Here is a 27,227-nt window from a genome sequence, read left to right as displayed (position 1 = left end):
GTTCAAGCAACATGGCTTCTGTGCTTCTGCACTCTTCCTTCAGACTTGGAAAATTTATTTCCAAATGAATTTCAGAATTTACTACAATTGGACTCTGGACCATTGCAAAGCAGTTCAGTTCCTTTTTTCCTTAGCCCCAGTGAGACACATCTGATGTTCTCTCTGGTTTAAGAATGGCTTAACTGCGACATTTGCTGCTCATGCCTCTTCGTTCTGTGTGATGGCCCTTGATGCACCAACTCCTCTGTCCACTCCTTGTGAAACTCCCTCAAGCTCTGAATTTATTTTGCTTGACAATCTTCTCAAAGTGGCAGTTTGAGAAGACTGGTGCATCTTTTCCTATCACACTTCTTCCTTCCACTCAATTTTCCACTGAAATACTTGGATACAGAACTTTGCAAATAACTAGCTTCTTCAACAAATACCTTTTGTGACTTACTCTCATTTTGAACGAGTCGAAGACTGTCTTTTGGACATCTGTCAATCAAGTCAGCGGTCTTCCCCATGAAAAACACTGTTATATCTCTGTTCTATGGCTGGATTTGTGTCTAATTAATAGGCCTCCTGGGTGGCACCCTAGTGTTTAGGTTGTTAGAAGACAATCAAAAATATATAAATGACTATAACTTTTTTGGTGAAGTAGTTGATTATCAGTATTTATTGCAGTATGTCATAAACCTGCGCGGTAGGCTAATTCAATTAATAGGGTTTCCTAACTATTACATTACTGGATTAATATACTGAATACTCATGATTAAACGCTGCAAAAATATTTCAGCGTCAAATAATAATCTGTAAACTAAAGCGGAGCAGACACAATCCGTTGTATTTTTTTTTTTTATTTGTGGCTCTTTCTTTAAAGAAATCACCTTCGCGATCACAGTCAGGATCATACCAAAACTTAGTTTCTCTGAAAAACTTAAAACCTTTAGTGAATAATCAAAGAGTTGAATTAAATAACTCACAACTTTTTATTGAAACTCTTCGGCACAGACACATAAGCTGAAGTTTAGTTCCTACAGAGACTCACCGCTCCTCCCATCTCTTCCAGTGGTTTGCTCCTCTCTCCAGCTGATCGGCCCGTCGTCCCCAGTGGCTCTGTCCGTCGTCGGCTTTGACTGGCCCTGACACCCGCTGAGACTGGATTAATTTTACGTGTTCACCAGCCGCTCGTGTCGGCAGAGCTACTAATTTTCGGCTGAAACTCTTAAGAATTACTCCGACCCGAGTAGGGACTTCTAAAGCCGGGGCTAGCTGAGCGCAAACAGGAGGCCTTCACTCCATCCACGGATTCACCTGCTACGCGACAGCTTGTCACGGAAGTCCGATATGGGGGACACCGGGAGCGAGGGTAGCAAGGGTCCAAGCAACGTCAACGTTTTACCCCCGCGCTGCCCGTGCGGGTTCTGGGGGTAAGCCAGAAAATTTCCTCAAATATATTTCTTTACAATGTATCTTTCTCTCTCAACAGTTAGCAAAGTCGACTGCTACTAGCATTAGCAACCCTAACAGAGATGAGCTGCCGTTCTTGTCATTACCCCCTCCTCATTGTTTTTTAGCATTAGCTTCTAGCTAACAGCAGCTGGCCTTGGTAACCTTAGCCTGTGAAGGTAGACATTAGGGTAAGTGTGCAACAAATCCTACATGTAATGTTTCAGGTGGGACTCAGCGTTAATACAGTGGGAACTAGTTAACACACCGTGTTCATGTAGCAAACGGTTGAACCCACTGGAAAGCTGTCAAGCAGACCATGAGTAAAAACACAGCAGTGTTCCATTTTTTTCAACTAAAAATAATAATAAACATAATTCCGTCTTGGCACATATTTTTACATTTATTTATCAAAAACGAAAAAGAGCTTATACGTGCAGATTTTTGTTGAGTGTTTATTAATCCAGTATTAACACCTGTTAGGGACATTTTTTTTCTACAGGTCCTCTCACAGCTCATTCAGGTTGGACGGGGAGTGTCAGTAGACGGCCATTTTTAGGTCTTCCCAGAGATGTTAAATTGGATTTAGGTGTAGTCTGTGGCTGAGCCACTCATAGACATTCATAGACTGCTTTTAAATAACGCCTTTGTTATCTTAACTGTGGGGTTGAAAGATGAATTGTTGCCATAGTCTCAGTCCCAGAGCAATGTGGTGAATTGTTTCTTGATTATTTTTTTTTACTGTGACCATACTGTATCATGTGTACTAGGTGCCCAGTACATCCCCAGTGCAGGATGCTACCACCACTATGCTTCACAGCAGGTGGTGGTTGCCAGTGTCTATTTTTCTCTCCAAAAGAAACATGGAATTGAGGTTCTATTTTGGCCTTATCAGACCAGATAATAATTTTCATCTAAAAGTTGTTTTTGGCAATTTTCAAGTTAGCTGCAATATTTTCGTGAGGAGTGGCCTCTTTCTGGCAACTACCATACAAGAGTGATTGTTAGCCTTTGCTGATGGTTCTCTTATCCCCACAAAGGAAATAGTGGAGCTCATTGGACCACTGGAGTTTTGGTCAACTTTCTAACCAAAGCTTTCTTCCCCATTCAGTCTCTGTGGTCACACGGCCAGACTGAGGAAGGCTCCTTATGGCTCCAGACTTCTTCCTTTTCTGATAAATGTAGACCGTGGTGGTTTTCGGAGCATTCATTGCTGCTGAAATGTATTTGTATCCCTCCTCAAACGTTTAGCTCCATAAAATCTAGTTTCTTAGGGATTCCAAAACTTCTTTTTAGATTTCATTGCTTGGTATCTGATCTGATATGTTGTGAGACTATAGAGAGATGTTTGCACCTTTTTGAAATTATGTTAATTAACCAAAATAATTTGATCCCATTGATATCTCAAAGTATAAAGGGCATTATAAATAAATAATAATAGTCACTACTATTATTATTATATACTTTATTGTATATAAATGTTATACATTTTATTTAAAAACTACTCATTATTTTGAGTTATTATTGGTCACATTTGAAAATGATTAGTCACAATCCTTTTCAAATGATGATTTGAAAATTATAATTTTAGTCCTTTCAATTGTGTTTTTTTTGTTTTTTCCCCAGGCAAGAAAAGTGTGTGCTTATTTATCAAATTAAGTTATTTAGGGTATGTGAGAATATTAATTCAGAGATTCTTAGGTTAATTTTAAAATTCTATTCTAAAAAAGATCAGGCCCTTTTGACAACCTTCTTCAGTGTAACAGGAAGTAAATAAGTTCATTTTGGGTGTGTTTACTTTATCAGTGGGGATTCTCAAACCTTTAACCCACAGTAGCACGCAAGTACTTGTTATTGAGGAGATACCACAGATAAAACGTGGAGAAAAAGGGCATCCACAGACCTACTGATACTAACATCCAGCTTATGTATGCCTGCATTGAAATTGTGTTAATTATTAACAGTTTGACAAAGTTTAACAAAACAGTATCTTGCATATTGTAGAACAGGGGTCCTCAAATCCAGGCCTCACTGTTTGGTGTCGTGCAACTTTTAGTGTTGTCTTGGTGAAATACACCTGAATCAGATGGTTGAATCACCTCCTCAATATGCTGTCAAGTTCTCCAGAGTCCTGCTAATGACCTCATTATTTGACTCAGGTGTGTTGAAGCAGAGAGGCACATAAAAGTTGTAGGACACCAGCTCTCAAAACTTGGATTTGAAGACCCTGGCTATAGAGCTTGGCTGCTCAAGTTCATACCTCAAGAGCTGCTATCCTGCAACTTTTAGATTCATGACTGCTCCAACACACCTGAATGAAAAAGCTGAATTCCCTCATCAGTATGTTCTTCAGCTCGCTCTGCAGATGCCTGGTAACAAGCCATCCATTTAGTTCAGGCATGTCGGAGAAAGGATGCAACTAAAGTTCCAGGATAGTAGTTCTCAAAGATTGCAACAACAGATTAACTGTTGTTGCAAGCAGTGCAAATACTAAAACTGTATTTCAAACTAAGTTAAAAAGTTTATATTGCTCTGAACGTATTGTTCAACATTCGAATGGATCCCGTCTTCCAAACTGCTGTAAAAAAGTAAAAAGGTTGCTCCAAATTGAGTTGGTGTTTAAATTTTTACTTGAACAGTGTGCTGTATGATGCAAGCCTCAACTCAGAAAACTGCAATTTATAAAATTATGCCAAGGCACTACACAGAATCTTAATCAGTTATATTCACATGTAGATAAATATATTTAAAGTCTGTTGTGTGTTTTTCTAACTGCTTTAGTATAATACAGTTAGATTAAGTATATTGAAACATATAAGAGGCCAAATTCCAAAGAGTTTTCTTGCTAAGTAACATAATACAAGTACAGACAGTTTGACTGCCTTGATATTTTTTTATAGGTTGGTTGACATTCTGAGATTTAATTTCTCTCATGTGGTAGAGAGGTATACTTTTCCAACATTCATTCTAGCCACATCATTTTGTGGCAGGTAGTTTGACATTCTTTCGTCTAACTGGAATGCATTTCCCCTACAACTGAAACAAAAAGTCGTGAGCCTGTACTTCTGTAAGTAAAGCAGGTGTAAGTGAAGAATTTGTGCTCATTAAGCAGACAAAAGAGTTGGGTGGTCAGAATCAAGAGTTTTGCAGACATAGCCAATGAGCATGGAAACTTTAGAAAATATGAAGGCTAAGCTGAATGTTCATCATTATTTCTGAATATGGTACCAAAGTGCTAGGTTCTTCAGGCTGCTGTCACTATTTGAGAAACATGCAGGTCGCTTGAGTAACTATCAGAAGGATTATTGCAAGTGGGCAATGAATGAGTGATAAATGGTATTTCTAGTAATGCCATTTAATCTACTTTTAATGCTGAAGATGAAAAACAGATGTTTCTTATTGTAGATTACTGTCTAAACTGAGGGAACTCATTATTCAGTTTGCGTGCCTTAATGTTTGACTTCCCCATTAGTGCCATTTTGTCAAACTCTTACTCACACCATGTATAGCTGTAGCTGGCCATCTAAGAATTAAGTCATAACTGGTCTCTGCTTAAGAAAGTACATATAAAATTGATTATTTTAGGTACACTTCAGTGCTGATTATAAATTTATGAACTCATTATAAAATGGGTTTATATTGGGATTTTTAATTGGATTTGATTCAATTATTTTTAGTTAGTGTGGTGTAAATATTTTATATAAAAAAAACATATTTAATGTGAGTAGTAGTAATAAGAAAATTGACTGTTTTTCTATTTGCCTGACTGTGATTGAGTTCAGGTATTCTCTGTTTAATAGCAGTGTGATTAAATAAGGCATACGTAAAAAACACACAGGAACTCTTGTAAATTGGCTCTAGTCAAGATAATCAGTTTAATGTTCATCTAATACACATCCCAGCTGTTAAGTCATTGTCCATCATACATCAAATATATAGAAATAAATCTGACTTTAACCAACACCAGATGAGCTGTTGTAATATGAATCCTTCACTAATTTCTTCTAATGTTTAGAAATCTTTTTTTTTTCCATTCATTTTGGTTTTTGTAGCTCGGAGAAAAAGCAGACAGAATGGCAGCTGGGTGTGTTTTCTTTCATCTGGTTTCTTCTTGGAGACAGAATTTTGCATTTTTCTCAAGTTGTAAAATTAATGCTTGTTGTAAATTATTTAGAGACAATCTTACATTAAGCTTTTGGCTAAGTAGTGAACTAAAAGGTGCTGTGCTCTATGCTGAAGCTACTTTGTCTCAGCATTCTCAATAGAAAGCGTCCAAACTGCAGGAATGGCATTCCTGCAAAAAAGTCACAGGTTTGAAACTGTGACTTTAAACTGTTGTATACTTTGACCACAGGTGTCAACCTAATTTTTCTACGATGGCTTTTTTCTGTCTGCAGAAAATGGCACACAATTAATGCTGCAGTCTAGCATAAAATTTCCTATTTATTGTTCATCATTTTTTGTGGAAACTGTAAAAAGGAATAATTTTACACAGCAAATTTGGCACAGTAGTACATTATTTATGGTCTCATCTTCCCCTGTGACTTAAATTCAGCTTAGTTCCTGTATGTGATAGACCATCACTCTAAATAATTTAGACTCCCTCACAGGTGACACAATGTCTTGGAAGATTTGGTAGGTTTTTGTTAGATCTTTTAGTTTTGATTATATCAGTAATATCTTAACAGAATCAGACTTCCTCAAACATTAACAATTTTAACCCAGTTTTGTGTCACTTAAACTATAGATGACAGAATCTTTCCTAATTAGGTATTCTTGTTACCACTGGGCCAGTGATGAAAGACAGTTTTTCTCCACTCTTTTCAGACTTTATTTAGTCTTCAGCATATTTCTCGCCCGTCTTCATTCCAATCTTTCTTAATGAAACTGTGGTATGATTGCCTTTCATTTGCAGGGCTAATAGAAAGATGGGGGTTATATGCTCTCTACATGCATGAGATTAAGGATTCATCCTAGTTTCTTGTTTCCTCTTTTCTGTTTCAAACTCAAGACCATATATACTTAGAAAATACCAGCCATCCCCTCTGGTTGACTGCAGCTGACCCTACTTTTAGAAACGAGGACAAAGGTGTGCAACGAAGCGCCCAAAATAAATAGAATGTGACTGATAGCAGCGACCGTCACACTTTGTGCACAGACAGTCAGGATGACGGCCTGAGAGGAAATGAGAAGAGCCTTCTCAGGAGGAAGCTAGAGCTATCTGTTGAGAAAGAGCTGCGCTACTGAAACCATCAAGGCTTTGCCGGTCAACTCTGTAACAATAGCTATTTTATTTCTAAGATCTGTTTAAAGATGAGAAGGAAGAGCCATGTATTGGGGACTGTAAAAAGCACATTTAGGGCTCTAGGAAACTAAAATACTTTTGTTGTTCATGAACAGGTCAGGTTATTTGAGGTGTTTTATTAACAGTTGTTGCAAAAGCAACAACTGTTTAAACAGTTGTCATGTCATCTGTCTGCCTTGCCAAAACGGTACCCGGCTTTTGATTTTATTTGGAACATAATTGCTAATTCCAAACATCTGCTGCTCTAAGATTACTCTGTTAGGAGTAAGTAATGGTATTTTAGGACTAAAGTTTTATTAAAAGTTGAAATAACTGCTGATTAGAGATTCCATAATGAAAGTATTGTGCCTAACTTTCCAAGTTCCTGTTCTTATAAAACCAATAGTAATTTTAATTAATCCTCTTTTCACTTTAACTATAATATAAAATGCATATAAGATAATTTTTTTTCTGTCCTTTCTCCCTGGACAGACATTGATAATTCCTATTGGGGGTACAGAGTCGTAAAAAGATAACATTAATTACTATTAGCTTTGCTAACTGTAAACTTTATACTCTGTATATTCCCAAAGAAATGTGGACTTTTACCTTAATTTAGAGATTTTCAAAAGACTGCCTGCATTTTAAAATCCAGCATGTTCCATCACAGAGAAATGTTGATGTGAAAAAGTTTAAAACTCTGCTGTAACATTACTGTAATAACTTCAGCCTTCCTGTTATCTCCTAAAAGTCTTGCTCTCTCTTGCTCTCCTGTAACCTGAATGATGAACCTATCTAGACATCATAGAAAATAAATACTCATTTTACGTAATCTTTGTATTTCTGTACTACTTCTTACTTTGGTTGTGTTTTGTATTTTATTAACCCGCCAACATGTACTGATCTCCACTCCATTCTCTTCTATAGCCTTTTTATTATTTTATTTAGTTAATTTCTTGTTTTGGCCATGGTTTTAATGAGCTGTTGGACATTTTACATTTCGTTCTTAAAGAGAGAGACTTTCTGTTGTTGCAAAGCAGACCTTGGTTAACGGCTTGATCAATTAGTCTTGCAATCTTCCATAAAATTGAATCCTAGAGCTCAGGTGTTTATTTTTCTCTGTTAATCACTGAAGATGTCATTAACAAAATGTTCTCTACTCCCCCCAGGTCAAGCAAAACTAAGAATCTGTGCTCTAAATGTTTCGCAGGTAAGTTATTCTCATCTATGCATTTGTGCTTGGTATATTCTACCTCTTACTGTATTAAAAAAGGAGTACACTAAGTCGAGTTAATGCTACTTGTCTCTACGTAAATAAATGTCCCATTTTAGAAAGTGGTGAGCAGTTTTGATTAAATATTTTTATGCGGTCTTCTAAATAGCTTTGTTACAAGTTTACACAGGAAAACAAGCTGGGACTGTATTGTATTAACGATGCCTGTAAAATATGGTTTTACAATTTTCACAGATACTGCTGTATAAGCTTTTATAATGTGCATTCATGGTTTTATTGTATTCATTTTATGTGGTGTGCATTGATTGCTGTATATTTTGTTGAATATACTTTTCCTGTGAAACACTTTGTGACCACTGTCTGGGCAAATGTCATATAAAATTAAACTTTTACTCACTCATATAGGCTAGTAAATATGTGAAGAAAAAAAACTCTACTACAGGGTTAAAAGGCCTTCAAGTATTTCTTCATAAAATGCTCAATAAAATAAAAGGCTAGTGTTTAAAACATAATCTCAAGATGTCATTTGACTGTTTTTCTGATTACTAAAACTTGGTCATTAGTATGTCCAAAAATTGCATATTGGTATTACAGAATATTTATATTTATGCATCTCTGGGTATTTTATCTCCAGAACATTTTAATTTCACCTGGCTCAGGTTGTAATCACATGCCAGAAAGTCTTGGCTCTTAACCTAAAATCTGTTCAATTTTGTTCATCATCCAAAGATGCAACTCTGTGCCACACATATTTGAAACATTGCCCTGTTAATTTTGACAACATGAAAGTTCTTTTGGAATAAGTAGACTGAGACAAGAAGAAAACACATTTCAACCTGCCAATTTCTTCATAGACACTGAGAAGAAACAGCCAAACGATGATTGTGCCCCAAAGACCTCTTCAAGCACCAGCAGCAGTCAAACGGACATCTTCTGTACTGAAACAAACAGCATTAGTCAGTCCCTGATGTCAAGATCCAACACTTCAGAAGAACCTTCGCCAGGAGAGACTGGAGTGGCATCTGTTCATATTCAGAATGGTAAGAACAAAGGTTTTGTTTTTATTTTTTTCCTAAAATATGCTGCTCAGCATGCTTTTTATTACAGTTTGTGATTTGGTTTTCTGAGACATATGGACAAAGATAGGTATCTCAAAAACACATTTTTATTGGATTTTGAGTCAGATGGTGAAAACTCTCTTCCTGACCACAGATGGAAAACGAGCTTTTCAGCACCAACTCAAAAAAAATGTTTTGTTTGCTTGCTTCCTTGTTTGAAATGTGCCAAAACCTGTGCTGCTGGCTTTTGTGGGAAAACAAAACCATATTGTGAATATACAGGAACCAGTCAGGATCTGTCCAATCCGATGCCAAAGCAGCATTTCTTCCTTTCCAGTGTTGATTCTGGATTTAGCTCAGAGATCCACATCATTCTATTCCTGCTAGGAAAATGTCTCTAAGCACATAGACACCATAGAAAATGAATTTCTATGCAAAACACATTGAAATCACTCATTTTACTTAATAACCAAAATTACTACAAATGACACAACATTCTTATCTGGATCGCTAAGACTCACCTTTTAGTCAGCTCAATCTTCCTCACTTTGTGTCTCTTTTACTCTTAAGTCTTCAAACATTATCATCCTCTTAATTGCTTCTGGTCTGTCAGAAAAAAAAAATCCTTACAGTATTTTAACTTTAGTTATCCTCCTATCTTTATTCCAAAAGAGCATTATGCGTTTGAGTGTAGTACTGGGTTGTACTTCTTCCACTGCTCTGCCCCCTTTGCTGGTAACCTTGGGCAAGTGTACTTCCATTCTCCTGAGATCTTTTTGTTCATTATTTTGGTTTAAACTATCTAACTAGTGTCAAAATCTAATTGATCAAAATTACACAAAACATTGAAAGAGGTGCATAATGGTGATATAAGGCGTTAAAAGGAAATTAAATCACCAAAAGTGAGTTAAAATACAAAATTTTCAATTTTATTGAACAAAATCTGTATCATAGCATTTAGTTGATTGCTATGTCTGCAGAAGAAGCAAGTTCCACTTGTCCTTATAGACACCAACAGAGTGATAACAAAGGATGTCTTCTCAGAAGCAAAAGTCCAAATAGGACACCTACAATTGCCCTGGCATCCGTCATCCCTATAGTGTGACAAGTTTATTTGTAGAGGGTCTATTTGGCACAGGTGAAAAAAAGTAACACTAAAATTGAGGTGTGGAACTTAAAAAAAAAACTCACTAACCTTGTCAACTGTGAAATAACTGCAGGAATAATTTTGACTATATATTAGATTCATGCAATATATTGCATATATATTTTTATCTTTGAAAAAAACTTCTGTTGAAGCTAGTTTATCTGCTTAGATTCACAAATTATATAAATTTATGTGATTTTAAAGAAAGTATTTTTTTCATTACCATTAAATTGTTTAGTATTACTGTTGTTTTTCTAATTCTCACCGATATGTGTGTGTAACTGTTGGGTTCCTTAGAACAAGGAGTCAATTATGTATAAAGTTCACTGAAAGGTAAAAATGTTCTGAGATTTAAAACTGAAATAGCAGATTATGCATCGTATAAAAAAATATTTTGTAGGGCTTTTATAGAAGCTGTTTTTTTAACCATCTGTGGTTTGGTTTCAATCTGCTCACAGGAAGCTTTAGCATCTTTTGTTAGCTATCCATCATAGCTGGTGTGGAAAACCAAAACACCTCACAGCTTAAATAATGGATTCCACACTGGAGAGTCACGGTCTTTTTAGCTGGTACTGTGTGGAAAATGGTACAAGAGTATCCAAGCAACCATGGGCAAAATGTCTGATGGCCTTTGTTTATGGTGCTTTCTGATTTTAAACTGAGCTTTTCAGTGTAACCCAGTAGTGCACCCATCTGTCTCCCTGCTTCATTTGAATCTTTGTAATATAGTGAAACATCTCTATTCTATTATTAATAATTTAAAGACCTAGACAGAAGAAAATAGTGATCTAAGAAAGCAAAACTGAGTCTTAAGAGGGAAGAAACAATATCATCACATTCAGTTGTTTTTCAAAGTTGTTGCCGTTTCTTACTTTTGCTTCCTTTTTGCTTGTATTGTCTGTTTTTCAGGACTATCCAACACAGATACTGTCTTGGCTTCACTTTCCACCCCCACAAAGCGCTCATACGAATCTGGTATGCCTTGGTTCTGTTATGTCTTTTACCACTCGCTTGTTCTTTTCACTTACACAGCTGATTTTTGAGAGCCTAGTAGGATCAAGGGCATTGGATAGATCCAAAAGAGATTTGTTTTTTTCCTGGGAGCATTCTGATGGGAAGGATACGTGGTTCATGCTGAATGAGCAAACAAAAGCTAACTACTTGTTTGCTAGTGTGGGCAAAGACACTTAGAACAGTAGCCAGGATGTACAACTCAGACATAAAGTGACACGAACTACAATGACTCTCAAAATTGTGCACCAACCAGGTAAAACTTCAGGTTTTTGTGAAGAAATAAAATTATTCCATAATCATTTTGAAACGTATTCTAAATATTATATAACAAATATGCTGTAAACCTCAAGAAAAATTAACAGATTTATAAGGTAAAAATGCAAAATTACTCCAGTCTTCTGGAGCTCACACCTCCCTTTAGTCATTGTGATTAAAGCTGTAAAGTTCAGCTAGTAGGAGTCTTTTGCATTTGCTCATTTGCATCCTTTCACTAATCTCAGGTGGGAGAGGAAATAAAGGAACTTCTTGTACAAGTTCCTCAGTCAAGAAAAGGGTACAAAATATTCCACGGCATTTTATACACACCATATTACAAGGAAAAAAATGGGACATCACAAAACTATTATAAAACATCTCTGACAAGAAGAGAAGACTTAAACTGAACAAGAGAGGTTGACAATAACATTGAAGGAAATGCAAGAATTTCCAAAATGTGCTGGTTATCTGAATGTAACAACAGTCTATATTCTAGAGTAATTTAAAAAATATGTATTTCTTTTCCCCCAAAGAGAACATGACTAAACATTCCCAAAGCCTTGAGGAAGAATGTGAATTAAGCTTGAACTTTTGGCCTACAATTTTGTAATGTTTGTTTGGCAGAAAAACAACACTGGACTTCACCAGAAGAACACAGTGAAAGATGGTGGTGGTAGCATCATGCTCTGGGGTTACTTTGTTTTCTTTTTTGTCAAGGTGGAGGAGGCTAATATATTTCCATATACCAGTCTGTTTTGGCACGGAACCTTCTGTCTTCACGAAAGCTAAAAAAAAACAAACAATTAAAATATTTTCTAGCTACATTGTTGGCACAAGTATACATTCAAGCTGACAAAAACAATGACTTCAAAAGAGGATAAGAGAAGTCACAACCGGATAGATTTGTAAAACCTCTGTAAACTTCAACCGAATGTGTACTAAATTGGAATCAAAGTTGCTTTAACAAAGTATTAGTTCAAGAGCGTGCAAAGTTATGCAACCATTTCACCATTACGTTCTATTTTTGCCCAAATAAGTGTATGTATTCAGTTAAATTGCACAGGATAAAAGTCACGTGTGGGTTACATTACTGAAGTGTGGAGACTTTTGAGAGCCACTGTAAGTTAGAGGCAAAACAACGTGACATGATCTAAGACAGTGGTTCTCAAATGGGGGTACGTGTACCCCTGGGGGTACGTGGAGGTACTGCAGGGGGTACGTGAAGCTTTTCAAAATATCTTTAAAAAATCAGTAGGCTCCTTATAATACGTCTTGGGAAAAATTATTTTGTAAAAAGTTCAATAAAATATAAATGTGTGTTCATGCACTGAATTTTATATTCAGTATTTAGTTTCAATATCCTTTAAAATAAAACGGTTTGACTGGTTTTATACCTTCCTGGTGGTCACCGTCTTCTGCTTTTCTTTTTTGTTTAACCATGCAATGTTTGCAATATGGATGTATTTGTCAGGTTCACTGATATACTTTGTTTGGCTTTAATAAATCAGACAGTGATTTTACAGCACTGTACCTCTTTTTAATTCCAAAAATGTTTTGCCCGTGTCAGGGGGTACTTGACTAAAAATATATTTTTAAGGGGGTACATCACTGAAAAAAGTTTGAGAACCACTGATCTAAGACAGCTGTGGAGTAAGTAGGCAACTCTCTCCCCGCTGTGTGTGAATGTGCTGATCTCTTGTCTAAAGTTACAGAGTCATGTGAGTGTTGGGGTTAAACACACATTCACGTGTTACATCATTTCAGGCCTATATGTATTTATGTTTAAAACCTGCACTTGCACTGTTTTTGCACATTTTTTTTATTGTATGTGATCCAAATTAAAGCTGTTTAGCCTAACTTCAAATCTAATTTAAATTACTTGTAAGATTACTTTAACCCATATAGATTAACAGCAACATACAAGGATAGTAAGGCTAAGGGAAAAAGGATGCCATTTTTCACAGCTTGAAGCGGCACATGTACAGACTCACACACTCGCATATATAGGGGATCGATGAGACAGGCTAGTGGGACGGGGAGGGGGATGTCTGACTGCACTGCATGGCCTAGTTCTCAGAGATTTATTGAGTGCTGATCTGCATTTTGGCAGGGCTGGGGAAAAAGTCTGCTGGATTGATGAGAAAAGCTGAGTTGAAATTCTAGCCAACCAGCGGAAGCTTGCTACAGGCTCCTACTGTCCCTCATGTCGGGCATGTAATCTAAAACAGGAGACCTATTAATCTTGCTTTCTCCCTCCTTCGTTTTTTTGACACCAAACCAGCATTTTGCCCTCTTTCAGTAGTTAACAGTTGTTAATTCATCTTTAACCCATTTTAGATTGGATAACAACCTTCAAATATGTTAATCTCTTACAGAAAACAGGTCAATCTTTACTTGTTTTGATTATTATGCGGCTTTTTTTTATATCTCGTTTGCTTCAACTTTTAAAACTGCAGCAGGGAGTTTTGAGAAAACCATAAGCTTAGCCTGAAAATTTGAACAAGCACACTCCCTCCGCCTTTTCCTCTGCTGCGCTACAGCTCCTCCTCCACAGCGGAGCTTGTAAAGATTGTAAGAAATTCTATTTTTCTGTAATATTAGGTTGTTTCTCTGCCACCAATTATTCATTCTTTTCATGAATTTGTCTCACTGTCAGGACATAGTGACAGTTTTAACAAATTTTTATAATAGTTACCTTCAGCAGCGTTAAACCTTGCTACAATAAATCTGTGATGCATAATCAAAATTAACTGTAAATATGACCAAGAACTCCTGGAAATGCAGTTAATCGTAATTTTTTGCAACTGTTTATTTTGTCCTATCTTGTTTACTTTATCTGTGCACATTTTCCTGTGTCTTAAGCCTCAGAGTCAGAAAGTGACTCTTCACCAGAGAAGCGAGCCAGGGTGGCTGAGGTCCCAGAGGGTGAGGAGTGTTCATCGTCGTCATCATATTTGTCATCTTCGCCATTTTCTTCTCGCAGCGGCTCTAAACAGCGGAGCCGCAAACGTTGCCATCGCTGCCAAACTAAACTGGAGCTGGTACAGCAAGAACTGGGCTCCTGTCGCTGTGGTATGATGACATTATCAGTAATATGATCCATCTAGGTACATTTGTAGTCGAACACACTGATTAACACATTTTTCAAGCGCAGTACATACAGGATCAGTATGAACGTGTCTTTTTTTTTTTCACCTTTCCAGCGAGTGATTTGAATGACATATTGAAACTAGAATTATGGGATTTCTGGGTAATTGTCAAGATTAAAATTCCTTTGGAACAGAAACAACAATGAGTCAATACGGAAACTGAAAGGGAAAGGTTGAAATGTATAGTTAAAAGGTTTCTGGATTTCTAAATGAGTAAAATAAGATTATAAATTAGACTTTTTTAGCATTTAAAGTTAGATATGTTTTTACAAAATTGGAATACCACTTAAATTGATTAGATGTTTGCTTTGACTTTACCTGAAGTACAGATAAATATTTCTGAGCGATCTTAACATAGAGAGCTCATTTAGGTAAAAGGTCAAATCCAAAGTATGTGTGTGTACTACAGCATTGAGTAGTACCTGCCTTAAAGATTAAAAAATACATTTACATTATCTGGCTCAAAGTTTTAATTACGGATTAGAAGATTTGCAGAAGAGCAATTCAGTTTTGGCTCTGCCATTAGTTTTTGTGCTTTTGTTGGCCTATGGGGACCATTGCAGGAAGCTTGAATGTTTCTCACTGCGAATAAAACATAAGCCAATTACCACAAGGCCTAATGCAGTTTAAACCAATACTTGGCTTCCTAATCAACTTGTTTGCATACAAATTAAAGTACTTCAAAAGTCAAAGCTCTTTGCTATTTAATATCAGCCTCCTTATACCAGTGCAGTAATATCTAAATTGGAAATTGACTTCTCCCCTTTTTTTCCAATGCATTGGTCATCAATTCCTAATAGTTTAATGCTTACTGTGAAAACATGGCTTTTAGGAAACTAAAAGAGGAAATGGTGGCAATTATAGTAATTTTGACTGTTGCAGTCATTTCAGATTATTTTGCTAATGGTCCTGGCAGAATGTGTTGCTGTTTGTAAGCCAAGAGGATCTGAAAATGAGTTGAAAGCATGAATGTATTTCAGATTGTAAATCGGAGAGGAAAGAATCCGCCAGCAGAGAAAGGGATCCAGTGTTGTCACACTCAGTAGGCATCTGCTTGATTCGCCTTGCCTCTAATATAAATTTTCTAAGTATTAGTATGACATAAGGGAAGGGCTCTGGTATTAAACTGCTAATTAACTCATTAGTTTTGACATTAGAGGCTAAAATACCCAAGAACAAAATCCTTCTGAATCACGTTGCTCTCAGAATATTATGCAGTTACAGACTTACCAGGTCCACAAGCAGTAACATGAGTCAATTTAAATTAGTGGAATAAAATGTAGTTAGGAAAAAACTTGAATCCCACCTTTTTTTCCCCCTGTTCAGGTTCTTCATATTTAGACAGAAATAATTACCTGATCAGTTCAGGGTATTTAAAGAAGATTAAGTGAATACAGGCACATCTCAATCATTTAGAAAAGCTGTGATTTTTCTTTTAGTGTTTCTATTCAAACAATAAAACCTCTACTTAATAGAGTGAGCACACTCAGAGGGAGATGCATTTCAAGTATCTGATGTGAAAACCCAATTTCTTAAGCAAAATTATTTTATAATGGGCCAATCCAAACAAATAAATTTTTGATACAGAAATGCTTTGTGGTTCTTACAGATGACCTCAGGCTTGACAGTTGTTCATCAGATGTTTTAGTCATTTACATACAGTACAAAAAGTAAGCCACAGAGATATTTGCTGAAAAAGTTACTGTATCCTAACTGCTGTATCCAAACCTATATATAGAAAGTGGTGTGGAAGGAAAAAGTGTGGTTGAAAAAGATGCAATAGCAATTAAAATAAATTACCATTTAATGAAAGAGTTCCTGCACTTAAAATTTACTCAATGTGTTTTAAGCAACAGTAAAGGTTAGTAATGCATTTTATGTAGCTTAAGTCACTGTCAGTAAGGTTTGGTTGTGGATTAGTCAGTGTTCTTTTGTGTTACATTCAGTGGTCAAAGGTGACGGACACAATGACTTTTAATTTAGCTTTTTTTTGCTTATTTCTTTTAAGTTAAATATTTAGGAAAACCCAAATATAAGGATGTGTAATCTTTAAAAACTTGACCTTTGCTGACATATTTCATCAAAATGTGTTAAAAAGTGAAAAGTAAAAAAATGAAAAGTTAGTTCATTAATAATGAGCTCACTAATACTGTCAAAAGGTTTAATTAAGTAGAGCTTAGAATATCAAAAGAGTTTGGTGGCTAATTTTGCATGTGTGGTTTCTGATCGGAGGAAAATTATGTCCCATTGTTGCCCAACTTTCCGCCTGCTATTTCCTTCTTTTGTGCAGTCGTCATACGGGTTTTAATTGCGTTGCAGCCAGATGTCAAACTGGGTTTTTAATCACCATTTATTGAAGGGCTGCAGTGTTATAATGTGTATTAATTAAGCAATTTCTGACAAATAGAGCCAACAATAATTTCTGACCGTTTTGAGCATACTTTATCGGCCAGATTTATTGCTTCAGCGGAGTCTGTGAGGAAGACGATTGTTCTCTGCTGAATAGAATCAGAATAGAAAACGGCAAGCAGAACTATTTAAAGTCTAATCCGGTCTGTTGTGTGTGGTATTTTTTACATGCTCAGTTGTTATTTTTATGTTTTTTGAATGCAGTAAATTAAATGACCGTCTCCCTCTCATACCAATGACCCCTCCCTTCCTGTCCAGGCTTCATCTTCTGCATGCTCCATCGTCTTCCTGAGCAACACGATTGTCTCTTTGACCACCAGGGGCGCGGCCGTCAGGAGGCTGTGCTCAAGATGGTCAAGCTGGACCGTAAAGTGGGCCGCTCGTGCCAGCGCATCGGGGAGGAGTGTTCATGAGCAGCAATTCTCCCCAGAGGAGTGTCAGCACTAACAGGGATATGATTTTTTTCCTTTTCTTTAATTCTTCAGGGTTTTTGAAGTTTTTTTTTTTTTTTTTTTGGATACAAACCTAAATTTGGTCCATTTTAAAATTGGCTCACTTTCCAATTTTCCCCTGCTCCTCTTGGTCTGATCATATCCCTTTTGCTAAGATGCCTGTTGCAAGTAAAATAAATTCGATGAGAGGAACATTTGAGAAAAGAAATTATAATTTTTTTGAGGAGCACTTGACTACAAATCTATGAATGGTGTGAAAGTATATAAAGGGATGTCAAGTTGAAATAGCTCTTATGTTTGTGTTGGAAACCAGACTGTACTCTTTACCTCAGAAAAAAAGAATGATCAGGAGGAGAAAATGGAGAAAGAATTGGTCATACTTCTTGCACACTTTGGCTTTGGCGCTGTTTCTAGACTGCTCTTTACCTCAGAATCCAGACCAGAGCATCTTTGTACCCTGCGCCAAGTATGGACTTTGTGAGGCTAGCTAGTTAGCCAGCCTCGGTTCAAGTCACGTCTAACCCACACTGACCATCCAGCTCTTACAACCCTGACCCCTTCAGAAAGACAAACCGCTATTAATCACCCACCTCAGGATCTTTGGCGCTCACCCTGCCCTCGCCCTCACACCAGCTCGCTTTATTTTCCTCTGCTCTGCAGAAAACCATTTAACCATTTGTTTCCACATTGTTTAAATCTGAAGGTGCTTCTGAAATAGTGGACTAAAAGAAAGAAAGGTTTCTGGACACTGACGGTCTATAATCAGGACCTGCAGACTGTGCCGGATGTGGACACATGGGGACAGCAAACCCCTTGTTCTTGGATTATGTAGATTTCAGTGTTGGGAAGGGGCTACGTTTCTTTTTTTTCAATCTGCTTATCCTCTCCTTATCTTTCACATGTAAGCATTTCTTCAAATCCATGCTCTTTAATCAACAAATAAGAGGTTTTTGTGTGCTTGTATGCAAAATTGAAAAAGGCTGGTTTTAAGGACATTCGAGACGATGTGCTAATGAGGAATCCCTGGACCTTGACTTGCATCCTTACATATTGAAGACTTTTGACTGAGGACTGAAGCTGCATTAAGTAAGTGATGGGTTCCTGTTTTGGACTCTTTTGTTTAACCAGGTCTTGCACATCATATTTTAGCCCTTCACTGCCGGCTAGTTTCCATGCCAGCATTGAAGTATTGAGTTTCTCTCCGTTAACCAGTATATTAATATTCCTCAATACAAGATTTGATTTTCATTCAGCAGGATGACCCTTCCTCCAATTTTCCACATCTTTCATTATATCATTTGGTTTGTTTGTTCTCTTTCCTCCTCCTTGGTTTGCTGTAACTGAGGAAACCGAACTATGGTGAGCAAAGTGTGTGAAATAATTGGCTACAGTTGCCTTTGACATCTCTTCTTGGGGGACTGTGGAAAGAATGACAAGGAAATAAATGAATTGTGTATCTTAAAGAAAACCTTGTTTAACCTCTTTTACTTTTTGGACTTAAGTATTTGGTTGTGATGTGCTTAAAAATGAGAAAATGAATGTTAAAGATAATAGATATATAAATATATATATATATATATATGTTTCTTTTGCGTTACTTTTCTGCTTCCACTTTCCTTTTATTTTACTGATTTAAAAATAAACTGGGTTAGACAAAAACTGATCATCCCTAGTGTACTTCCTTCCCAATAATTATATGTGGTGTAACGTGTTTTAGGCAAACGTAAGACATTGCGGGTTGAGTCTTCTTGCAATGTGCTGGTTCCCTGGAGCTTTCTAATATTCTGCTGGTTTTTATAGAGTTATAAAGGTCTGTTTACTGCTCACAGAGGGCTGCTATAAAGCTTCTCTAATTCACTTATCGTCTTTGCTCGTGTTCGTGCTTATGTGTGGAAACCGTGCACGTTAAAAGAGACTTTTAACTAAAGTTGCCTGTGTTTGCTGCAATGGGCCTCTGAGGTAGGCTGCACTAATTAATGTTATGAAAAAATATATATTTTGCAGTCATCAAAAGAGGTCCCTAAATGTTGGAGTTGGTCAGTTGCCAGTCGGAGTGTAATTTCTTTTTCTTCCTGTTATGCTCTGCTGAATTAGAGCTGGAAAGGTTCTAATTAGGAAGATTGTTTTTACTGTCAGGGTTTTTGTCACATCTAATGTCTCAGTTGGATAAGTTACCAATCTCTTAATTTTCTCTAACAATATAGAATCTGAAAAATAGGAATTCAGATTAATATAATAACAAATTAATATTGCATAACTATTTTGGTTATTGTAACTTAGTCAAAATGTAGAACCTAGAGGTGCAGATCACTGAATTTTATTTTAAGAGAGGCTAAGATATTAATGAAAATCAAAACAAACTATTGATGCATTACACAGTTTTATATTCCTCAGATTTGTATTTCCATTAATTTTCAAAAGACTAGGCAGCGAAAAGACGAGATTTAACTTGGAGCAGAATTTTTAGTATAGAAATGCCAGTCTGTTGAAAAGCGTTTAACAGTCGATGCACTGAAATTGTGATTAGGGCTCCTCTTATAAGAATCAATGTGTTCATGCAGTGTGGCATGGAGGTTATCAGCCAGTAGCACTTTGGACGAGGTTAATGAAGCCCAGGTTGTCTGCATAGTTACCTAATGTATCTGTAAAAATGAACTTGAAATAATGTCCGCTGACGAGCCGTTCAGGCTCGTTTTTGTGCACATACATAGAAGAATCATCGATTTATTTCTGTTACACTGAAGTGTTTCAAATCATCAAATACATTAAGTGCAGTGTTCAAATTATGTCTTTTTATGAATTTAATGAAAAATGCAGTGTGCAGTCTGGCTCTTTGTACAAAAGTAGATGCTCCATAAACCTAACAGCTGGTTTTCTCTGGTAAGATATTATTATTATTGCCTTATAACTTTGGCCAGTCTTTCTGTGAATCAGAAAGAGATTGTAAAAGAGACCTGCTGTGGTTTAGATGTGGTTTTAGGCTGTTTTATGACACCCTGGATGAGTTGTTGATGCACTCTGGGAGTAAGTTTGGTTGGTCAGCTATTCCTGGACACCACCTCTGTTTCATGTTTGTGGTTTTGCATCGTCTTCCAGACTGACAGATGTCAATGACCTTGTTTTTCACTTCTATTTGAATTTCTTTTAATGAAGAAGCCTACTTCATGTTGCTAGGTTCTTATAAAGGGATTTTTTTATTTATTTTAATGGTATGGTAGATCTGAGTGTGGCTTGTGAAATTGAACCCAGCTTTCTTAAGCATGTTTAATCACAATAAATTCATGATTTTACAGGGGAGTATCATTACCTCTTCATACAAAACCAGGTTGGGTTGTCATAGCTTCTGTAATAAATGAAATCATAATTTCTAAAGCTTCTTTTAATTTACTATGGCTATCTTTGACATAAAATTTTGTCTGAGCTGAGACACATTAATATGACAAAAAAGAAAAACAAAACATTTGTAAGGGGGCAGATATATTTAGACAGCCCTGTACTAACTGAGTTAGACTGAAATATCCCCTTTTATAATTTAACAGTACCCCAAAAGAAGCATATATCTTAGCTGCTTTTCAGTCTTCTGCTAGACCACAGTTTTATTAGTAATCTTTTAATCCTCCCTCAGGCTTTGTGAAGTCCTCACTTTGTCTTGGTTGTTACTGCCTTTTCTCCTCTTTGTGTTTAATGCTGTCTTGATTATATTCTGACACCCTGGCTGAAGAACGGTGCCAGGATGGGGTGGCAACAAGGAGCATGAGATCTGTATTTGCAGGAGGCTGCCTGGTGTTAGAGGGGGATTTGAGGGATAAGATGCAGTGGCCGGTGGTTAGTAATCTTCTTAGGGCTCGACAAACAAGAAAGCCTGCCATTCTATCTGCCTTGATTGGCTTCAATCAGCTATACGCACCATCTGTGTATTGAACACTGCCTTGTTAAATGCTTTGTCTCAGGATTCTCTCTGTGCCCTTCGTTTTTAGACCACAGTCTTTTGCTCTCGTCCTCAGACACACCGACGCCACTTTTATTCAATAAAAGTGGGAAAACCGCTGATTTCACTTTCTTGTAAACACAGGGGATGAAAGTAAACAATGATCTCATGTATACAGTAAAAGCAGTCATAGGTAACAATGCTGAAAGTAAGCAGTAGATCGTTTTCACTGTCTGGTGCATGACTGGCTGTTTTCTAGTCAGAGCCGGTCTTGTACAGTGTTGTGATAAGTTCACTTATTCTTATTAAATCTCATAAGCACTCAGCTCTGTGAAAGCATGTCTGTAATTACATCGTCCCCATTACACCCACTTAAAGCAAAGAATATGGTCGTCATTTGATAAGCTCATAAAGAACACAGCTGTGGAAAACTGCTGTCCGATTTCAATAATGCAGCATACGTACATTTAGATGTGATGGATTGTGAAGCTACAATGACAGCTAATTGTATCATTTGTTCTGTAACAGTTCAGAAGTACCCTACAACAGGCTATTGTTATGCTACATATTGGAGAAAAAGGAAGAGTTCATTGTAAAGTAAACAATGAAAAGTACAACATGATCTTTAACAAAATTCAAAATTGGGCTGCGTGATGGAGCTGGTAGTTAGCGCACCTGTTGCCTACCTACCTGTCTCTCTTTCTCTTTCTTTATAGTGGTCAACTAACCTCCATAGTTTATTAACCTAACATGCAGGCATTCCAAAGCTGGAAAATTACATTCTGTGTATATCAAGCATAAATTAAAGGAGGTTTGACTTTGGAATTTGACACCTTGAAATTGGGCTCTGTCTCTTTAAGAAGTTTCTGCTCTTTCTGACACTCTGCCACAGTTCCACCAGGTGTTTGCTAATTGCTGCTGCTAGTCTGTAGCAGCTGAGTGGCGGAGGCGCTGCTGAGGGCCGCTCTGTGAGAAGGACTCAAGACATGTAGGTAAGAAACACTAGGATTCACATCCAATCGAATGGCATAAATGTGTATTTTTGTTGTTGTGAAAACATTTAATCAGCTTGTTTTGTCTTTGTGGAACTGACGTTCAATTTCTTGACATACATCTGTTTTGCTGTAGCTGCAGTCATGGTAAGAAAAAACCCCCAACAGAAACAAAAACACCCCCATTTTGAATTATTTGGTTAAACCTGTTTTTAAAATACTTAAATTTTTAAAGGTGGACCTAATTTTTTATGAGCTATTTCATTTAGCTTTTATTATAGTTTAATAAATGAAGGCAAAGCAAAACTTGGAACAGACCAGATCATTTTTATGATTAAAACCTAGATTTTATTATGGGTGTGGTTTCTTCATACCATTATTATCTTTTACAGGTTGTATTATACTACTTTTTTAAGTACTAAACATTTTTAAGTAAATAAATTAGATCAAAAAATGTTTTCAGAAATGATAGTCATTTTTCATTGTTTGATCATCATTTCCTTCCTCATTTTCTGTCAAAAAGAAGTTATTGGCTGAAAGGAATAATATTATGTTGAAATCTCTCTATTAAATGAACAATTTTGTGCAAAACTGTGACAGACAGCTTGAGGATGAATTAGATTCTCCTACCAATCGTACGTTTTCCTGACCTAAAAATATTGAGCAAGCTTAACTGATGTAATCAGTGTTGCTCTGTATTTAATTAATAAGATTAAAATGTAAGACAATTCTGGATTTTTAGAGATGTTGGCAGTGCTGCTTTATACACTTTTATTATACCTTCTTTTAATGTACCATGTGATGAATTCTTAGCACACTCTACAGTGAATAAAAAAATAACAATAAACCTTTTATACATGATGGCTGACTCACTATAGTGCTTTATACAGTAAATGAGTGGGCAGCTCAGGCACAGCTTCTGATAAAGTTATGCAAACAACTAAATGCCTGTGGATGCTAAAGAGCTATAAATTCTCCATAAGTAATGGGCAAGCAGGGGAAATTAAATTTCCATTAAGTTTCCAGAAACGCAGCTGCAAATCAATGCTACAGCTTTAAATATGTGGGATGTGTACCTACTGCAAGCCTTAGATGTAATAGCATGGAAATGCACAGGGAAAAATCAGTTTGCCTACAATGAACTATTTTGATTTTTAAAAAAATCCCCAAACTATTCCACCACCATCATGTATTATTTAGACTGCAGTACATTTTACATGATAACTCTGGAATGACTGTAAGTCAGCAAGCTTCAGGAAAATGAGCCACCCTGATTTTTTAAAATGTTGTTGGTGAGTTGGAATATTTAAACTGTGAAGAAGGGCAAGGACACTGGAGGGGCTCTGTGCGCTCTGATTGCTCTTCCAGTTTAATATTCTTTGAGAGTTACTCTATATCAGGAGACATATAAGACATAATCCGCCTTCATACCATAGCTAATGACTCCAGTATCATCCATTACCATTTCAGCCACCAAAAACTGACGGTATTCTGCAGGGGCTTCAAACAGGCCTGCTGCTGACATTTGGTCAGGTTTAAGAGGAACTTAGCTGCAATGGTGAAAGGCTCAATCCCAATATAGCCATTACTGTCTGATTGACTTTTTCCCTCCTTATGACCTTTAAGGAACAAGCTGACTACACACTTCTTCTCAGCTGCTGGCTGACTTCAACAGAATAAGGCAAGGAGTGATAGAATCGGACTTTAATGAAGAAGTCTTGTATTTGTATTGAAGTTAGGAACAGTGATGGATGGAGGAAGAAATTCCTGTCTTGAATCAGATCCACTGACAATTTTAAATCCGAAATAAATTCAGCTTAAGTTTATTTCCAAAATAAATTTGCTGCACTGTTGAATTTTAAGATGAAGTTTACAATATCTTATGAGCAGTTTTGAATCAGTTCTCTCAGTTGTGACTACTACTTCTAACACACTATTGCATAGCCATCTTACTTTTCAATAGTGTTTACTGTTTATTTACAAAGAGACAATCTACTGTACAACATTGGATTGACCTTTTCAAAGGATAGATGCATGGTACCAGGTTACAGAAAAAAATGCTAATTTCCACCTGAAGTCCCTGGACAGGTTGATGTAATCAAATATGATTAACAGATCATGAGTTGGTGAAAAGGGTTAGTATAATAATTAATTACATACATGCCTGATAATTCATTATTCATTATTGCACTAAAACCAAGCAAACCAATCCAACTACAAATCAACAAACCATCCATAAAACAATTTATTTGCCTTCATAAATGGCATAGAAAGTAGAGGTTTAGCAGTGCAGGTATTTGTTCCTAGAACAGACCTCTAGGAAAGCAGAGTTTTGAAAACATTTTTTGATTACTTCATTGACTTGAATTACTGTGCATGACTCACTTTGTGATATCTGAGAATAAATCATGTGAATGTATTAGTTTTATTAAAATTTCTATTTCTTTTAACCTGATAGATTGACAAGCAACCACACAATCATCCACTATATTAACTGGTGATTCAAGACTTGGGCTCTGAAATGAACTTTGTGGTCTTCCTAGAAAACTACATTATTTTTTTCTCTTTTATTTATGCCTGTGCTTTTTATACTCATCGTTTTCATCACTGTAAGGTTAACGGTCTCACATTTTATGCAGAAGCCAGCAACACTATATATTTTATCTATTGATAGATGACTCTATTCATTTTAATATTCCTGTGTCATTCATTCTTCAAAATCTAATTTCCAAAGCAAGTCATTGCACCTAATATTGTCACAGACATAATTTTCTTTTTTGAGGAGGAGTCATTGTTTGCTGTACCCGTCTGGAAAGTCACTACTTTTCACCACTGTTTCATGTTTTTAATTTCTTCTGTATCCTTTCCTTTTTTATCCCAACAAAAGGTAATTTCAGTGCAGAGGGATATCAAGACTCAGCAGCCAGAGGTAATCCTATATTTTCTGTCTTAGAGATGGTGCCAATGGACTATCTTCTATTCTATCTGTAGCTATATGTGCTTGAGTGTTAACACAACAATAGGTGACTTGCAACAGCGCTAATTGAGAAATTGAATGCCATCCCACATTAGTGTTTGACCAAAGTGATGACAAGCATCAGGAGGGGTTTTCAGACTGTGCAGTTTTTCCAAACACTATGTCCCTGTTTGTTAAATAAGTACACATTGAAGAACATGAAATACATTCAAAGTGGAAGTCTCAATACCTTTTTATACAACTTTACTTCATTTTACTTAATATTTTTTTTTCTGTTTGGAAGTTCTGTTCATGTGCTAAATTTGGACATTAGTTTGTCTGTAGGCAGCAAGAATGAAATAGCAGCAGTTATACAACACATTCAAAACATCTTTACTTGCATGAAGGTGTGTGATGAGCAATTGCAGACTTTGGATATTTATAGATTTGTTATGATCTGCAGCATAATACATTTCATGGGTCACTCATTTATGATTATATTTTTCACTGGGAATAATCTTTCAACTGAGAACGCTATTTCAGTGCATTACATGAAAAAGACTCAATCGTTTTCTGTGTTTCTGTTCAATTTCAAACCTGTGCCTGCGCACAGCTGGATGCTTTTTCTCCCAGCTGAGTCACTGTCCTGCACTTGAATAAAACAGCTGGGGCATTTGCTTCTTAAGAGCAATGAGACAGCACACATCATGTGTGCAAGTCACTTTCTTTTTTGCAGAAAACATATTTTGTGATCTCAGATGATAGATCTTTAATTTAAACCTTTGAATACGTTTCCTCAAGGTTGGACAGAAATGTTATTCACAGGCAGCAGAGAAATGCACCTGATGCAGAAGTCGGTCTGAACTGGAGATTTATGCTTGCCAGAGAAACGGCTTGCCAGACATTCTTCAGGAGCTAAAATAGAATTGGAATACTCAAATCCATTATGAGCTTTTTTCTGAAAAGAATTGTGTGGGTGAGTGTTGTTATTATGAACTACTCATGCAGTTGCACTTAAGGATAACAGCATTGCAAACACCAGTGTTATCTGTTAAATGTACATGTTTCCTGGATATTTTCCACATTAGGTAGAATTAATACAATACAAACATTAACACTGCTTGAGCTTTTCCAATTTGTCATGTAACAACCATTACTTTTTTCTGGCAAAGCAAACCAAAATACTCATACATGTAAAATAAAAAGTAAAATTATACATGGTTTTATACAGATTAAAATCTGAAAATCACTGCATTCTGATTGCCAGAGCTGGATTTCTGGATTTGTCCACTATTTTAAAACCTAAGTCTCTTCAGGCAGGCATTTATAATCAATAACTAAGATTGAAACATTTGGCTCTTTTCTTGATCATTAAATTCTGACCTGACTTAATAATTTTGTTCTAAACTACTAGCTTTATTAATAATTGCCCTAAGACGTTTTTTTTATAGTCATTCAGAGCCAAAACTAAACTCCTATTGCAGGACGATAAGAGATGTTGTAGGTCATCAAAGAAATGTCCTACCGGGATACAGATATAGAGTTAAATATATATTGAATAAAAGAGGTCCAGAAATAAAAACTTGACAAAATTGCATGTAATATTTCTTTGTTCTGATGTTTAGCAGGGAAATAAAGTATTACCAGTCTGTTATGTGAATTCTCAACTATTTCTCCACAGTTCCAGACAATCCCACTGACTTTTTCTTTCCCAATCATTATATTACTATCATTATATTACTGTGTAAACACAGCACTGACACTCAGAAAACCTAGACAGAAATTTTGACGCGTTAAATAGTCTCAATATTACATTTTTTACTCGGATTTAGATGAATTATATATGATTTCTTTGTACCATATTCTTTTCTGGAACTTTTTCCTTTGTCTCAATGTCTGTTTTTGTATCTATTTTGTC

At 36.3% G+C, this 27,227-nt stretch overlaps 1 protein-coding gene across 1 annotated transcript; it reads left to right on the top strand.

Moving 5' to 3' along the window:
• Nucleotides 1-1,032: 1,032 nt before the first annotated feature.
• LOC114143277 (AN1-type zinc finger protein 3-like) lies at nucleotides 1,033-17,999 on the top strand. Its single transcript, XM_028015158.1, has 6 exons — nucleotides 1,033-1,412; nucleotides 7,885-7,925; nucleotides 8,804-8,989; nucleotides 11,064-11,129; nucleotides 14,286-14,495; nucleotides 17,240-17,999. The coding sequence occupies exons 1-6, from the start codon at nucleotides 1,330-1,332 to the stop codon at nucleotides 17,392-17,394; spliced, it is 741 nt and encodes a 246-aa protein (XP_027870959.1). The 5' UTR covers nucleotides 1,033-1,329; the 3' UTR covers nucleotides 17,395-17,999.
• The last annotated feature ends 9,228 nt before the right edge of the window (nucleotides 18,000-27,227 follow it).

This window comes from Xiphophorus couchianus, chromosome 4, assembly GCF_001444195.1.
Source record: "Xiphophorus couchianus chromosome 4, X_couchianus-1.0, whole genome shotgun sequence".
NCBI classification, from domain to species: Eukaryota; Metazoa; Chordata; class Actinopteri; order Cyprinodontiformes; family Poeciliidae; genus Xiphophorus; species Xiphophorus couchianus.
Note: the sequence above shows the minus strand (reverse complement) of the source record. Positions and strands in the feature narration are given on the sequence as shown.

Bases quoted from the DNA above. Each gene is read 5' to 3' on its own strand.
- LOC114143277 (XM_028015158.1), top strand. From the start codon at position 1,330: ATGGGGGACACCGGGAGCGAGGGTAGCAAGGGTCCAAGCAACGTCAAC. The intron at 1,413-7,884 runs GTAAGCCAGAAA...TACTCCCCCCAG, and splicing joins TGCCCGTGCGGGTTCTGGGG to GTCAAGCAAAACTAAGAATC. The intron at 8,990-11,063 runs GTAAGAACAAAG...TCTGTTTTTCAG, and splicing joins ATCTGTTCATATTCAGAATG to GACTATCCAACACAGATACT.